The 15356-nt window shown below is 38.8% G+C and overlaps 2 protein-coding genes across 2 annotated transcripts; both read left to right on the forward strand.

Annotated features, from left to right (window-relative positions):
- Positions 1–458: 458 nt before the first annotated feature.
- LOC113567572 (extracellular calcium-sensing receptor-like) lies at positions 459–3846 on the forward strand. The gene is made up of 6 exons (XM_026995627.2): positions 459–673; positions 842–1133; positions 1293–2084; positions 2227–2451; positions 2595–2718; positions 2939–3846. Exons 1-6 carry the CDS (start codon positions 459–461, stop codon positions 3844–3846), a joined length of 2556 nt encoding a protein of 851 aa, XP_026851428.2.
- Positions 3847–7308: 3462 nt separating this feature from the next.
- On the forward strand, positions 7309–10754 carry LOC113567577 (extracellular calcium-sensing receptor-like). Its single transcript, XM_026995633.2, has 6 exons — positions 7309–7523; positions 7683–7974; positions 8146–8937; positions 9108–9335; positions 9472–9595; positions 9847–10754. The coding sequence occupies exons 1-6, from the start codon at positions 7309–7311 to the stop codon at positions 10752–10754; spliced, it is 2559 nt and encodes an 852-aa protein (XP_026851434.2).
- Positions 10755–15356: the final 4602 nt, after the last annotated feature.

Genomic DNA, 15356 nt, shown 5'->3' on the forward strand with positions numbered 1-15356 from the left:
TGACAAGTCAACTTTAAAAAGGAATTTAAGACAGAATGTTCTCAGAAAGATAAGCTGTGATATTATTGTCCAGAAAAGATGGCTGATCTCCTGTAGACAATAATTGCAAATATTAAAGAGATATTGGAGAGGGTCTATTTGATAGGCGCAAGGATGATAAAAAGTTAAAACTGAAACAACACCTTTACAAAATAGATAGTAGAAGCAGCTACCCAGGCCCACAAAACTGAATATATAGTGAAAAAACAACAACAAATAAGTAGCCCAACACCAAAACAAATATAAAACAGATTACACCAGACAGTTTTTTTTTTCATTAACTCTCACACCTTTTTTTCACCATGGCCACAGGACCATGGAGGCAGTACATTTCCATATAAATAGGCAAATTCTTCCAGTTGAGCTAACTAAAAAAATCAGACCACTCTCGCTACCATTATTTCTAGCTGGATAAGTGGATGGAGCCTGCCTTTGTTCTCTTGCATGTTGTAATGTCTTTCATCAATTTTTCCAGAGCTAACGGGACTGCCTGTACCCTGCGAGGAGAGACAGTATACCCACAACTATCAAAAGATGGTGATATTATAGTTGGAGGAATTTTCCCCTTTCATAGCAGGTGGGAGATCACAGACTTATCCTATTTGATCATGCCACCTACAATGAAGTGCATGAGGTAAGCAAAATAATTAAGTGAGTATTTCATACATTAAAAGCATCTGTACAATATTAAATATTTTTACATGGTCCACATTTATACAGCAGTGGTGATGCATTCAGATTCATTCCTAAAACAATCTCAATGTATACTGCTGTTTTTTTATTTATTTATATTTTTTTATAGTCTTGATTTTAGCACCTTTCAGTTTTCACAGACCTTGATCTTTGCAATAGAGGAGATCAACAACAGTTCCTCTTTATTGCCTGGTGTCTCACTGGGCTATAAGATCTATGACACCTGTAGCTCCACAGCAATGGGGGTCAGAATGGCCATGGCACTTATGAATGGAAATGACAACACAGTCTTGGGTGAGCCCTGCACAAAGCCTGCACAAGTACAAGCCATAATAGGAGAGACGTACTCATCAGTGTCCATGGCCGTAGCAATGAGTATCGGACCTTTCAGTATTCCATTAGTAAGAATTACACAATTTTTTAAAAGATTTTGACCATTTCACTACATTTCATTAATGTAAATGTTGTGCAGCTGGAATACAATGTTTCATATTAATATATGATGTTTTGATATGGAGTATTCATCAATGTCTGAGATATAAATGTGAATTTGTTTTTAGATTAGTCACTACTCAACTTGTGAGTGCCTCAGTGACAAAAGGAAATACCCCTCATTTCTGCGTACTATTCCCAGTGATTATTACCAGAGCAGAGCACTGGCAGAAATGGTCAGGCACTTTGGCTGGACCTGGGTGGGAGCAATAAGAACTGATGATGACTATGGCAACAGTGGAATGGCTACTTTTACTAAAGTTGCAGAGCAGTTAGGAGTCTGCTTAGAATATTCACTTCCATTTTTCAGAACATACTCACAAGAAAAAATTCTGAGAATCATTGACCAGTTAAAAATGTCTACTTCTCGAGTTATAGTGGCATTTCTTGACATATGGGACTTAGAGATTTTGCTTGAGGTATTTTTTGAGCACAACATCACTGCATATCAGTGGGTGGGAACTGAGGCCTGGATCTTTGATCCAGTTTTGGCCACAATGGACAAGCACAACATACTGCAAGGAGCCATAGGGCTGGCAATTCCCAAAACTGAGGTGACAGGTCTGAAGGACTTCATTCTAGATATAAAGCCACTGAAAACTGCAGGCAGTGCCATTTTTACTAAATTTTGGGAGGCATTATTTCAATGCAAATATGCAGTGCAAAATGATACAGAGGACTCAATAATATGCACAGGTGAAGAGAAATTATCCAAAATTGAGAACACTTTTACCGACCTGTCCTTAATGCCAGCTTTCAGTAATGTATATAAAGGGGTTTATGCTATTGCTCATACCCTACATACCATTCTTGGCTGTAATGAAACATGTCCAACAAAGAAGCAGCCTGATCCTCTCACAGTAAGCTAGTAGTCTGTTGTAGCACTGTTCCATTTTAAAGTTTACAGTTTATTGAAGTACTTCAGATTCTTTTTTTTTTACTGTACTAGAGTACTTTTTGAGTGACAATTATTAACAAATAAAGTTTGCTCTTCTTTGTCAGTTTCTAGAAAACCTCAAACAGTTGCGTTTCAAAACCAAAGATGGTGAGGAAGTATATTTTGATAAAAATGGTGAACCTGCTGCAAGATATGACATAATAAACTGGCAAACAAGTAAACAACAACTTGAATTTGTCGCTATTGGAAGCTATGTCTCCACTTTTCCTGCTCATGATCGATTAGTGGTAAACATGACCTCTGCTGTCTGGGCACAAAATACCAAACAGGTCAGAAAAACAAAACTGTAGTCTTCTTATTAAGAGAATCATTCATTGGGTGCCAGTACTGACAACATGTTTTGGTAATCTACACTTAAAAAAACCTTCATTGCAACCTTTTTAAAGCAAGTACATATTTTTATTGATCACAGTTGCCAACATCTGTATGCAGTGAGAGCTGCCCTCCAGGCACCAGGAAGGCTGTGCAGAAAGGAAGGCCTGTCTGCTGCTTTGACTGTATACCATGTGCAGAAGGAGAGATCAGTAATATGACAGGTAACAGGTATAAAAAAGGGGAAACAAACACTTTTGGTGTATGTTATTGTGAATAAGTCTCATAAAAGCATTGTGATAATCAGATACAGAAGTCCTTCACTACTTGTAAAGGAAACAGATGTAATTTTTTAGTATTGCTCTTGGACTGCATTTTTCAAAATTATTCATGAATCTAACCTCTCTTTTTTCTCTGTTTATTTTCTATTTCACTTTACAACAGATTCTATTAAATGTGAACAATGCAATCAAGATTCCTGGTCAAACCCACAGAGGGATAAATGTGTAAAGAAGGAAATTGAATATCTGTCTTTTGCAGAAACTATGGGAATTTTTCTAACAGTAGTTTCTATTATTGGTGCATTTATGACAATGGTAATGCTTCTCATATTCCTTAGATACAAAAATACCCCAATAGTCAAAGCCAACAACTCAGAGCTGAGCTTCCTGCTGCTCTTCTCTCTGACTCTGTGTTTCCTCTGTTCACTTACTTTCATTGGTCAGCCCTCTGAGTGGTCCTGTATGCTGCGTCACACAGCGTTTGGGATCACCTTCGTCCTCTGCATCTCCTGTGTTCTGGGGAAAACAATAGTGGTGTTAATGGCCTTCAGGGCTACACTTCCAGGCAGTAATGTCATGAAATGGTTTGGGCCTCCACAGCAGAGACTCAGTGTTCTTGCTTTCACATTTATACAGGTCCTTATTTGTGTGCTTTGGCTAATAATTTCACCTCCTTTCCCCTTTAAAAATCTAAAACGTTATAAGGAAAAAATTATTCTAGAATGTCATTTAGGCTCATCCATAGGTTTCTGGGCTGTGCTGGGGTACATAGGTGTCTTGGCTCTCTTGTGTTTTGTTTTGGCTTTTCTAGCACGGAAGCTACCTGATAACTTTAATGAAGCCAAATTCATCACATTCAGCATGCTCATATTCTGTGCAGTTTGGATCACCTTTATTCCATCTTATGTCAGCTCGCCTGGAAAATTCACTGTAGCTGTAGAGATATTTGCTATTTTGGCCTCCAGTTTTGGTTTACTATTCTGCATATTCCTTCCAAAGTGTTACATAATCATAATGAAACCAGAGAAGAACACTAAAAAGCCACTTATGGGTAAAGCACAAGTTAAGTAAATCATTTATTATTAATATGGCCATGTTTAGAGCACTTAAACTGTGTAAAGCACACTTGTAATAACTATGATAGATCACAATGTACCTTTTCACTAATTTCAATAAATAAACTTGTATCTCTGGCTGGTCTTTGGTATTGATTAGCCTTTTTTATAAAGTGAACACTTATACATTTACTGTTATATAAAGCATATATCTGCTGCAACATTGGTACAGTTCAGATTTTACAATAAATCATCCACAAAAGAATGAAATGAGATAACTGTCTTGCCCAAGAACTCTTATTGGTGTAACACGTGACCTGGCAGGAATTGAACCCCAGTTCCCCACAGGAGAGGCAGCTTTATTTCTCACTACATTTATCATTTTGAAATATGGCCTTTACTGCCCTATACTTTTTTTTAAACAATTCATATCATTATATTTACATTCACATCATTTAGTAGATCTTGTTCAGAGTGACTTACAATGGTGCTTTATTGTGGCCACGGAAGAAATGCTAATGCATTTGGCCAGAGTCTAAGGATACCATTAAGCTACAACACTTAGAGGGAATATACACAAGAAAATGACCTACCAGGGCCATGCAGAGACATAGGCAGGTCAACAATAATGGGCGGAAGAATGGGCAAAACAGAATGATCAGAATAACAATTGGTTGTGGCAAAAGTATTTAAAAAAATTATTATGCATGTGTTTCTTTAGCCATTTAGCACAATCTCATGCTAATAGCTGAGGTAATATATTAGAGAAATAGAAAGTTACTGGCATTGCTTGTTACAGAATCCACAACAACATTAATGCTATGAGCTTTTTAGTTGAATGTCAGTAAGATGAAATGTTATCTTATGTCAATAACGTGAAAGTGAAAGTTACAAAGTTACAGTTATGTTCCACTCAGGTAATCAGGGATTTGTGACGTTAGCCTGTTGTACTAGGGGAAAATGCACTGACCTTCTGTAATTTGGTAAATGGCCACAGTTTGCAGCGTGTAAGTATATATTTTAGGGAGTATGTAGCTGCTAGAATGAATGACCAGACCTCACAGCAAACTCAGGGTCTGACTCTGGTTCAAACATGGTTGCACTGCTATGTATTATGTGGTAGCCATGTTTCTCCCAGGGTTCATGCTCAACACTTTTGATGGTAGCTCAAATCTGAACTTGTGTCAGTAAACCCCTCAGAAGAAGGGGGTAGGGTGACCAGTAGCTCATTATCATTTAAAGAAACAGGGACTCAAACTGGCCATTTTGAGCAGGGCTGTTTTGACAGGGTGAGAAGGGTGCTGTGGTGATTGAACCTTGTGGTCTCAGACATTTAATTAGGGCCCTTGGGAACTGTACTGTGTAAAAGGGGTATAAAAGGTCTCCTTTAAGGAATAGTTCATTAAATGGAGAGGAATATGTAAGAGCCATGTAATAACCATATCATAATCTTTTCTTACCAGGGGAATTGTCTTTCTATCCATCAACTCTTGAAAATTAATAGTTCCCTGGTCATTGATAAGATCTATAACAAATATAAGAATAGAACAAACCCAATCATGGCAGAAATTCAATGACCATCACAAAGAAAAGTGGGTGAAAAGTGGGTACCTGTCTTGTGTATTTTAGTTCCATTCTGTCGTTTTGTTTTCTCCACCCCTCATTTGATTTTCCACATCTGTCCCTCATTTCTAGCTTGTTAAGTTATGTATTTAAACCCTGTCGTGTGCCCTGGGTCTGCTCTGTTCAATGTTTGAATGTTTGGTGAAATGTTTGTTTGGATGTATGTTTTAATGTATGTTTTGATGTTTTTTGCAAGCCCGTATCTGTATGCCCGTAAGTTTGTAGTCCGCGTATCCTAGTCTGACTGTTTATCCTAGCCTTCATGTTTCCTAGCCTATGGTATAGCCTGTTTCCCTTGTTTGCCTTCTTGTGCTTTTTGGTTTATAATACATCCCCGTAATCTCCGTACTGGCTCTATGGCCCTGTACTACTCCAATGACTACAACTCTGGACTTGCTCCTAATAAATCTCGCCCTTCTCTGCACATGCATCTGCCTCCTTACTGTTCAATGTGAGCCTTTGTATTTATTTTTTATTTTTTACCACTTAAAGCCTTTAAAAATAGTTTTGAGGAAATTGATTTCTACCACTCAATTAGTGCACCTTATAGTCTATGTGTTTAGATATGATAAAAAACTTCCCGTTTAATACCTACTATGTCAGTAAGTCCCAAATAGGTTTAGAAGTTCTGCAGCTATTAAAAATAAGTATGGTGATGAAATAAGATTCTCATGAGAGATACAGACATTTTCAACAAGTGAACTAGAAATCGTTTTCATCTCACATCATTTCTTTTTTAGACTAAAGAAATAAGCAAAACCCTTTTCATCCAACTCAAGCCATTTAGCTCTAGATATAATAATAGCTTGCTTAACTTTTTCTAAATAAAATTGATTCAATTGCTCACATACAGTCTATGAATTACAGTCTTCCTCTTCAGACCTTCCTGCTGAGGAAGGTTATCCAGTTCCTGTAAGATCTTGGCACTGTTATAAGATCCACTAACTAACAGGCTAACAGTTTACCATATTTGACAGAATACCATTATTTTACATAATACCCTTGATTTTGAAGAAAAAGGCAGTTCTGTTTGTGATAACCTGGGTTCATTCTTTTGCACAAATATACCATCATCGAACAATAAATCAGTACAGGAATTATCCATTAAAGGAGCTGAAGACATATTGGTTTCTAGTAATCATGTCAACAAATAAAATAGACAGTAGCCAAAGATCTATGTGGATTTCTATGGAGGGAACTAGCCTTTACCAACATTTCTCTCTATGTCTCTTGCCAACTATCTGTCATGCACAATTCATCAGCTACCCTCAACTCTCCTAATCACTGTTCATTGGCTCGACAGAGGCCCACTGTTAACTGTATATTAGTGGAATGGCAGACCATTTTACAACAGTTTCAGTTACATCTCAGAGGCACATTAGAGGATGTTGCCCTGCTATAAGTGTATCAGACGTAGCAGTGCTGATGAGGTTTATACATATGTATGTGTCATCACTGTGGTAGGTGTGGTAGATCACTTTAATATGACAAGCCAACTGTTAGCTGTTGTGCTTATTAACAAAAAAACAAACAAACAACAACAAAAAAACAAAAAAATAAAATGAAACACTGTACTATAAACTAAAGTAACAACATAAGCATCTGGTACAGAGACATATCTCATTCAATCTACAGGTACAGATCTGACAGGCCGACCTTAATCCACAGTTAAACCAGGCTACTCTGCTCACATTTCAAAGTCACACCTCCTTTAACTTTGACCTACCAGTAAAGCTTTACCATAGAGAATTTGCCTTTTCATCTATATAAATACCACATATTCTTCCTGTTCATCCATCTGAAATATTACACCTGCTTCTCAACCATTATCTCCAGTCTGTAGGTAGATAGGTGGATGGAGCCTGTCTTTGCTCTCTTACATGTGGTAATAGCCATCATCAATTTCTCCAAATCTAATGGGACTGCTTGTATCCTGCAAGGAGAGTCTGCCTACCCACAGCTATCAAAGGATGGTGATATTATAGTTGGAGGGATTTTTTCTTTTCATGGCAGTTGGGAGATCACAGACTCGTCCTATGTAGTCCCACCACCTCCAGTGAAGTGTACAAGGTAAGCAATAGAGGAAAATGAGCATTTCACACTGTGTGAACATGTATTATATTAAGATATTACATGATAATGAATTACACATCACTGAAGGAGCTTTAATACTTTATCCTAAAATAATGTCTTTTAAAATTTTTAAATATTTTTTCTTTTATTATCCAGTCTTGAAGTCAGAGCCTTACAGTCTTCACAGTCTGTGATGTTTGCAGTAGAGGAGATCAACAACAGTTCCTCTTTACTGCCTGGTGTCTCACTGGGCTATAAAATCTATGACACCTGTACTTCCAAAGCAGTGGGGGTTCAGGTGGCTATGGCACTTGTTAATGGAAATGAGAAAACAGTCTCAGATGAGGTTTGCACAAAACCAGGTCAGGTACAAGCCATAATAGGAGAGACCTTCTCATCAGTGTCCATGCCTGTTGCAATGAGTATTGGACCTTTCAGCATTCCCTTAGTAAGGATTTAAACAATTATGAACAATCACTGTAAATATCTATTAAAACACGTGTGATTGTTTTTAAAGATATGCAGATGTAAAGTTTTAATGTCATTATGATAGCCGGTAGCTGGTGCAATCAAACTTATCGCGAAACATAATGCCTAGGTATCTGTGATCTGTTTTTAGATCAGTCACGGTGCCACCTGTGAGTGTCTCAGTGACAAAAGGAAATATCCCTCATTTCTGCGTACTATTCCCAGTGATTACCACCAGAGCAGAGCACTGGCAGAAATGGTCAGGCACTTTGGCTGGACCTGGGTGGGGGCTATAAGAAGAGATGATGACTATGGCAACAGTGGGATGGCTGCATTTACTCAAGTTGCACAACAATGGGACATATGCTTAGAATATTCCCTTCCATTTTATAAAACTTACTCACAGGAAAAAGTTACGAGAATCATCGAGCACATCAAAAGCTCCACTTCTCGAGTGATAGTGGGATTTGTTGACCCCTCAGACTTAGAGATTTTGCTGGATGTATTCTTTCAGCACAACATCACTGGATACCAGTGGGTAGGAACTGAGGCTTGGATCTTAAATCCAGTTTTGGCCACACTGGACAAAAACAACATACTGCAAGGAGCCATAGGACTGGCTGTCCCCAAAACAGAAGTGAAAGGTTTAAAGGAGTTCATTCTAGATTTAAACCGAGTGAAATCTGCAGGCAGTGCCATTTTTACTAAATACTGGGAGACATTATTTCATTGTAAATATAAAGTACAGAATAATTCAGATGACTCACCAGTGTGCACAGGAAAAGAGAAATTGTCTGAAATTGACAGCATGTTTACTGACATGTCCCTGATGCCATATTTTAATAATGTGTATAAAGGGGTTTATGCTATTGCCCATACCCTACATGATCTTCTTGGATGTAAAGAAACATGTCCAACAAAACAGCAGCCTGATTCTCTCACAGTAAGTTAATACCCTGTTCTTGAACTTCATACTGAGCTTTTTAGCCAACATTTAGCACCAATTCAACAATCCATCCAAAATTATATAATTTAATTGGCAATGGAGTGCTCTTTGCTGTGCTTTTTAAATATAATTCTTATCACCAAATAAACTGTGATCTATTTTTTCAGTTTCTTGAACAGTTGAAAATGGTGCATTTCAAAACTAAAGAGGGTGAAGAGGTTTATTTTGATATAAATGGTGACCCTGCTGCAAGATATGAGGTCATAAACTGGCAGACAAATAAAGAACATCAACATGACTTTGTCACTGTTGGACTGTATGACTCCACGTTCAATGTTAACAACCGATTAACAATAAATGTGTCTTCCATTGTGTGGGCACAAAATATTAATAAGGTAAGATTTGCAATTTTGTCTTAAGTAAAGGACTACTCGTATGGATAATGGACTTGCAATGCAAATTTGAAGTAAGTAGTTAAGTATGCACCTTTTAAACCTTGTTCAGGCAGCTAAATGTTTCCCTTGATCATAGGTGCCAATATCAGTGTGTAGTAAAAACTGCCCTCCGGGTACTAGAAAAGCTGTACAGAAAGGAAAGCCTGTATGCTGCTTTGACTGTATACCATGTGCAGAAGGAGAGATCAGTAATATAACAGGTACAAAAACACCCAGAAAGGGGGAATGAAAAATGTTACTATTTCTGCCATGATTAAAAGTCATAGCCACTTTTTGAAAATTCATTTATTGTCCTTGTTTTAAGAGATATACACGATTCTTGTCAAAAGTATTGCCATTAAACTGTCACATTTGTAATGTATTCATTTGACCATTTTTCCTGTGTATTATCCTTGTGTGTCTAATCTCTCTTTTTCTCATTTTTATTATTTTCTGTCTCACTCCATAACAGATTCTATTAAATGTGAACAGTGCTATCAGGACTATTGGTCAAATGCACAGAGGGATAAATGTGTAAGAAAGGAAACTGAATATCTGTCTTATGAGGAAACTATGGGAGTTTTGCTAACAGCTTTTGCTATTATTGGTGCACTTGTGACACTGGTAATATTAGTAATATTCTTTAAATATAAAAAGACTCCAATAGTCAAAGCTCACAACTCAGAGCTGAGCTTCCTGCTGCTCTTCTCTCTGACTCTATGTTTCCTCTGTTCACTTACTTTCATTGGTCGGCCCTCTGAGTGGTCCTGTATGCTGCGCCACACAGCGTTTGGGATCACCTTCGTCCTCTGCATCTCCTGTGTTCTGGGCAAAACAATAGTGGTTTTAATGGCCTTCAGGGCTAGACGTCCAGGCAGTAATGTCATGAAATGGTTTGGGCCTCCACAGCAGAGATTCAGTGTCTTTTCCTTTACTCTCATACAGGTCCTTATTTGTGTGCTTTGGCTATTTATTTCCCCTCCTTTTCCCTTCAAAAATCTGAAAGTATACAAGGACAAGATTATTCTAGAATGTCATTTAGGCTCATCCATAGGTTTCTGGGCTGTACTGGGTTATATAGGATTCCTGGCTCTGTTATGTTTTTTCTTGGCCTTTCTAGCACGGAAGTTGCCTGATAACTTTAATGAAGCCAAATTCATCATTTTCAGCATGCTCATATTCTGTGCAGTTTGGATAACCTTTATTCCATCTTATGTCAGCTCTCCTGGAAAATTCACTGTAGCTGTGGAGATTTTTGCTATTCTGGCCTCAAGCTTTGGTTTGCTATTCTGTATATTTCTTCCAAAGTGTTACATAATCATACTGAAACCAGAGAAGAACACTAAAAAACAACTTATTGGTAAAATGACAATTAACTGAGCTAATAATCTAAATGTTTACTGTTATTATGGTCATTTGACTGCATCTTTATTATTCTGATTCACATTTTAGAGAAAACCATTTACAAAATAATTGAGTGAACTAATGGTTTATATTCACTATTATTGTGGACCAGTTAAAAGCTTAATCTCAAAAAAATATGTGTAACTGTTTAATAGGTAACAAACCTCATGACATTAAGTAGATGGATTTAGCAACTTGATTCGCGCACACGTTTATCTATTTCTTATTTTAATTCATTTAGTTTATTATCAACTTATACTATTCAAGTTACACACACACACACACATATTGTTATATATATATATATATATATATATAATTCAAGTTACAAATTTAATTCAAACATAAACAACAAAAGTAAATCAAATACACTATGTTCATAGATAACACATTTTACCAGGGGAAGTCACTGTATAAAAGGAGCACCATAGTGTGTCAGTATGATGGGTTTACGCAGGCACAGAAAGACTTAGAAAGACTTGATCTCATAAACATTACTCCATCTGACAAGCATCAGAGGTAAATAAGGTGTAGATTATGTTCTAGCAGATTATGCTCTGGAAGACTTTCTTTTTTCTATATTATGTGCAATGGCAGTTGCTGTAACCAATATTCAGTTGTTGTTTTTTCTAATTTTCACCATACCCAATGAAAGCCTTTCACTCTCTACATTCAATGCCATGCTCTCTATCCAAATCTCTCTCAATAGCCCCTCCTCTGGACTATCCCTCTGTGTGCTTAAAATAAATTACAAAGGCATTGTATGTATTATATGCATGTTTGGTCATTACAAACAATTATTAAATTTGATTTAGCAAAATATGTTCAAACTGATGTCAATGCAATAGGTCTTACTAGGACTCAGAAAACAAAGTTTATGTTGTTACAGAAAAAAAAACAAAAAACTGTTGCATTAGTGAATTGTTTTAGTGACTTCAAAGTACAGAAACAATGAGTAGCAACAGAAACATGAAATGTCTAGTAGATCTCTGCCACACCTGAAATCTGAAAAGAAGTCAAAAGGTCTGTCAAAATATTATTTTATGCTCTTTGAGCAATTTATCCCCAAAGATGTTACAACATCAACAAGTTAGTCAAAAAAACAACAACTGACAGGCGGGGATTTGAAATATTTCAAATTGGTCTGTTTAAAAGGAGCTTCAAATAAAATTATATAATATTTATTTTATAGCACGTTTACAACAGAATTGTCACAAAACATCTTTAGGAAAGCCAAGTGCAACATTGGTGAGGAAAAATGACCAAGAAACCTTGAGTGGAACCAAAACTTCCTCTGGTCAGCATTGGCCAGCATAACAAGAACAAAATAAACAATAGGTAAGAACAATTAAACTATCAGTAAGAAGGATATGACTAGGAACAACTAGTGAGTAGGAAGCAGTGGAAAATAAAGGACCAATGAAAGGGGCTAGCAATGGTTATCTGGCGGAAGTAGGGATGATAAAAATATACATCTATGTTTGCTGTCATCAGTGCTGCTAAAGCATACAGTGCCAAGAAGTATGTGGCCCCTGCACAAAACACAGCCTTGTCTGCTGTCTAAGCTCCCAGGAGAGTGCTTCCTCTTCCATGCCCTGCTTCCAAGAGGGCATTGCAGTACCATGAATACCATGACGGTGCCACTGGTGCTGGACCCACCGGACTGGCCAGCTACCACATCTCTAGGGTTGCATGAGCTGCCATCCATCCAGTTTCCTACACAGTTTCCTACCCATTATGCTCCCCAACTCTAATTGTTCTATTCCCCTATCTGCTGCCAAACCAGTCTGGTCCTGTCTGGTCCCTAGGCTTCTAATTCCACTGTGTCTCTATGGTTTGCCATTACAGGTTGTGTGTTTGACCATGTCACCATGTTTGGCCATGTGCCTGTCACTTTTGCTTTTTCCATTACTATCTCAGCCTCCATGTCAGTCCCTGTATTTGTGAGCGTCCCAGTTCCTGTTGCTGTCTCTGCCTTTGTTCCCATGGTTCAGTCTCCTGGTTCCCAGTACCCTATTCTTCCTGTTGCTCAGTCCCCAGTCATAGCCCTAGGCCCTTCTTTGTATTTTCCCCTGCAGTGTCTCCACTCCTACCTGTGTTTACATTCCTGTCTCTGTTCAGGTTCTTCTCCCAAGTCCAGCTCCTGCCATGCAACACCTGTATTGCATCTCCCATTTATAGTTTTTTTATGGTGCAATTACCATAAAGTGCACCATTGGTACAGAGCCACCAGACCCACTGCCAGGTAAGGAAAAAAAAATGTAATTAATTGAAAAACTTGGCAGGCATATAGTTGACCTTAGAGATGGCAAACGCTGACACTGAAGGTCAGCTGACTGCAACCCTTTAATTTGCCTAAACAAGCCAAGCACATTTGAACTGGGAAAACAAAGTAACATTCTTGGGATCTGATAACTAGCTGTGCACCCTAGGTGCCTCAAACTTGACATGCCTGGACTCGGCCTGGGGACAAAGTGTCCTGCTCTTTGGAGGATACGACATATTTAGGGGAATGCATGTTCACCAGGATTCAGGCAGATTTGGCTGCTATGGAAGAACGCTAAGTGCAACCCACTTCCAGCTAACTCACTTCCAGTACGCAGATGAGGACGTTCAGGACCCTGCCTCTCCTGAAGTAGACAACAGCCCATCTTTCCTACATGCCCGACTACTGCCCATGGCAATACTCCTAGAGGCCTAGGTGGACAAAAAGGCTGTGGCAGAGAATCCTGCTCACATAGCCAAAAGTGTCACCGATGCCACAAAACAAGATGTGAGCCCAAGTCCACACCAGTCGATTCCCAGTTTTCATTTGAATGTTTTCCTGTTGTCAGTGGTGTTGAAAAAAACTGCCCTGTCTGTGTTGAAGACACCACCCTGTCTATGCTTTCTGAAGACTGCACCCTGTCCCCAGCAAAGACAGCCACCCCTACACCCTACCTCCTTGAGCGTGCCATTACTGAGCCTTTCTGCAGCTAAAGTGATGCCATGGTGATTTGCAGGTCGGCAGCCTAGTTACCTGGACTGAGTGCGAGTCCAGAGCTCCTGGATTTACCCATCATGTTCATAAACCTTCTGATTCCCTTTGGTGATTCAGTACCCTGAGCCAAGAAGGATGCTGCTCCAATGCCTGCTCCATGGAGGGCGCCACCTCTGCTGCACCCTGTCTCAAATGAAGGTGCTGCCCCTGTGTCCTGCTGTAGTATAGCCCATGCTACCTACTATAGATGGTATTGCTGCCTGTAACCAGCAGTCTACTACTATGCTTTGTTAGATACACCCTTTATTTTTTGAACATCAAATCCTCACATCAGGCAACACGATCAATGTCTTAGATCAGGAATTAGTAACATGAATGCTACAACTGAATTATCCACAGAAGGCATCTTCCTCGAGGTCCCAAATACCCAGATGTGGGTAGACAATGACAATTCCCATTGCCTTTCTCAGTTTCCATGTCTTAACTCCTTCTTCCCTTTGTCTCTCAGACATCCCTGAAAGGTCCTCCCAGCCTCTGCTACTCCAGTTAAGATTACTGTGAATCCTTCTAAATGTCTTCCTAAAATTAAGCAGTACCCACTTATACCTGAAGATCTAGCTGATATTGCTTCAGTTGTTGACAGTTGTTGCTTGAGGAGCATTGTATTTTCATTCCTCTTCCTGGCAGTCTAGAGCATCTCTCCCATATTAAGGAACCAGATGAAGATGAGTGGAGCTTTGTTCAAGATGTGAGAGCTGTTAATTATGTCAATTCTCAGTTTCCCTGTTGTTCCTATCCCTGTCACCTTTCTAGACAGCATTCTACAAAAAGTCAAATAGTTTTGTGTTGATGATTCATGCAGTGCTATAACATTCAGATCATAAACAACGACAGAAACAACTGCAGTGTGAGGGTGGATGCAATTTATTAGAGAACAGGGATAGCACATAAACATAATCCAAAATACTCATGAAGGTCTAATCCAGAAAGCAATCAACAAGGCAAACCAAAACAGAGAGGGAACAGGCAAAGATGGTAATCCAAAGACATAAACAGAAATCTGAATAACCAGGAGAAACAAAGAATAATAAACTATGGCTCAGAAACTTAATGCAAGACTTCACAATTGACTAACAAGACACAGGTCATTGCAATATCAGGTGGAGATACTAACAAGGGGTGGAATAAAAAACAAAACAAAAAAAAAAACAAGGAAGCAAGAAGAAACAAGTAAACAAAGGAAGAACAGAAACAAGACTAGACAGGCACAGGAAACATGGATAAAACAGGAGCTGAGTGAGGCAGCAAAACACAGGGTGTATCAGGAACTGGCGTAGCAGGCATGGCAAGATGACAAGTTAAAGCAGGAGCAAAACCAAGGATGACACACTAAGTAGGATGACACACTAAGGACACACAGGAGAGGATGGGGGGTGGTGAACAGGCAGAAGATCAGGGGTGAGTCCAGGAACCAGGGCTAGAGATACCACAGGATGAGAAGCAGACTCAGGTGACCTAAATGGGGAATGGGGAGACAAGGCAGATGACAGAACACTATATAATGGGGGACTGGACATGGATTAGGGATTGTACAAATG

Source organism: Electrophorus electricus, chromosome 4 (genome assembly GCF_013358815.1).
Source record: "Electrophorus electricus isolate fEleEle1 chromosome 4, fEleEle1.pri, whole genome shotgun sequence".
Classification (NCBI taxonomy): Eukaryota; Metazoa; Chordata; class Actinopteri; order Gymnotiformes; family Gymnotidae; genus Electrophorus; species Electrophorus electricus.

Excerpts from the sequence above, each read along its gene's own strand:
- LOC113567572 (XM_026995627.2), top strand. The coding sequence starts at position 459 with ATGGAGCCTGCCTTTGTTCTCTTGCATGTTGTAATGTCTTTCATCAAT. Across the intron at positions 1,134-1,292 it reads GACCTTTCAGTATTCCATTA|ATTAGTCACTACTCAACTTG; the intron begins GTAAGAATTACA and ends ATTTGTTTTTAG. Across the intron at positions 2,719-2,938 it reads AGAGATCAGTAATATGACAG|ATTCTATTAAATGTGAACAA; the intron begins GTAACAGGTATA and ends ACTTTACAACAG.
- LOC113567577 (XM_026995633.2), top strand. The coding sequence starts at position 7,309 with ATGGAGCCTGTCTTTGCTCTCTTACATGTGGTAATAGCCATCATCAAT. Across the intron at positions 7,975-8,145 it reads GACCTTTCAGCATTCCCTTA|ATCAGTCACGGTGCCACCTG; the intron begins GTAAGGATTTAA and ends ATCTGTTTTTAG. Across the intron at positions 9,336-9,471 it reads GGGCACAAAATATTAATAAG|GTGCCAATATCAGTGTGTAG; the intron begins GTAAGATTTGCA and ends CCTTGATCATAG.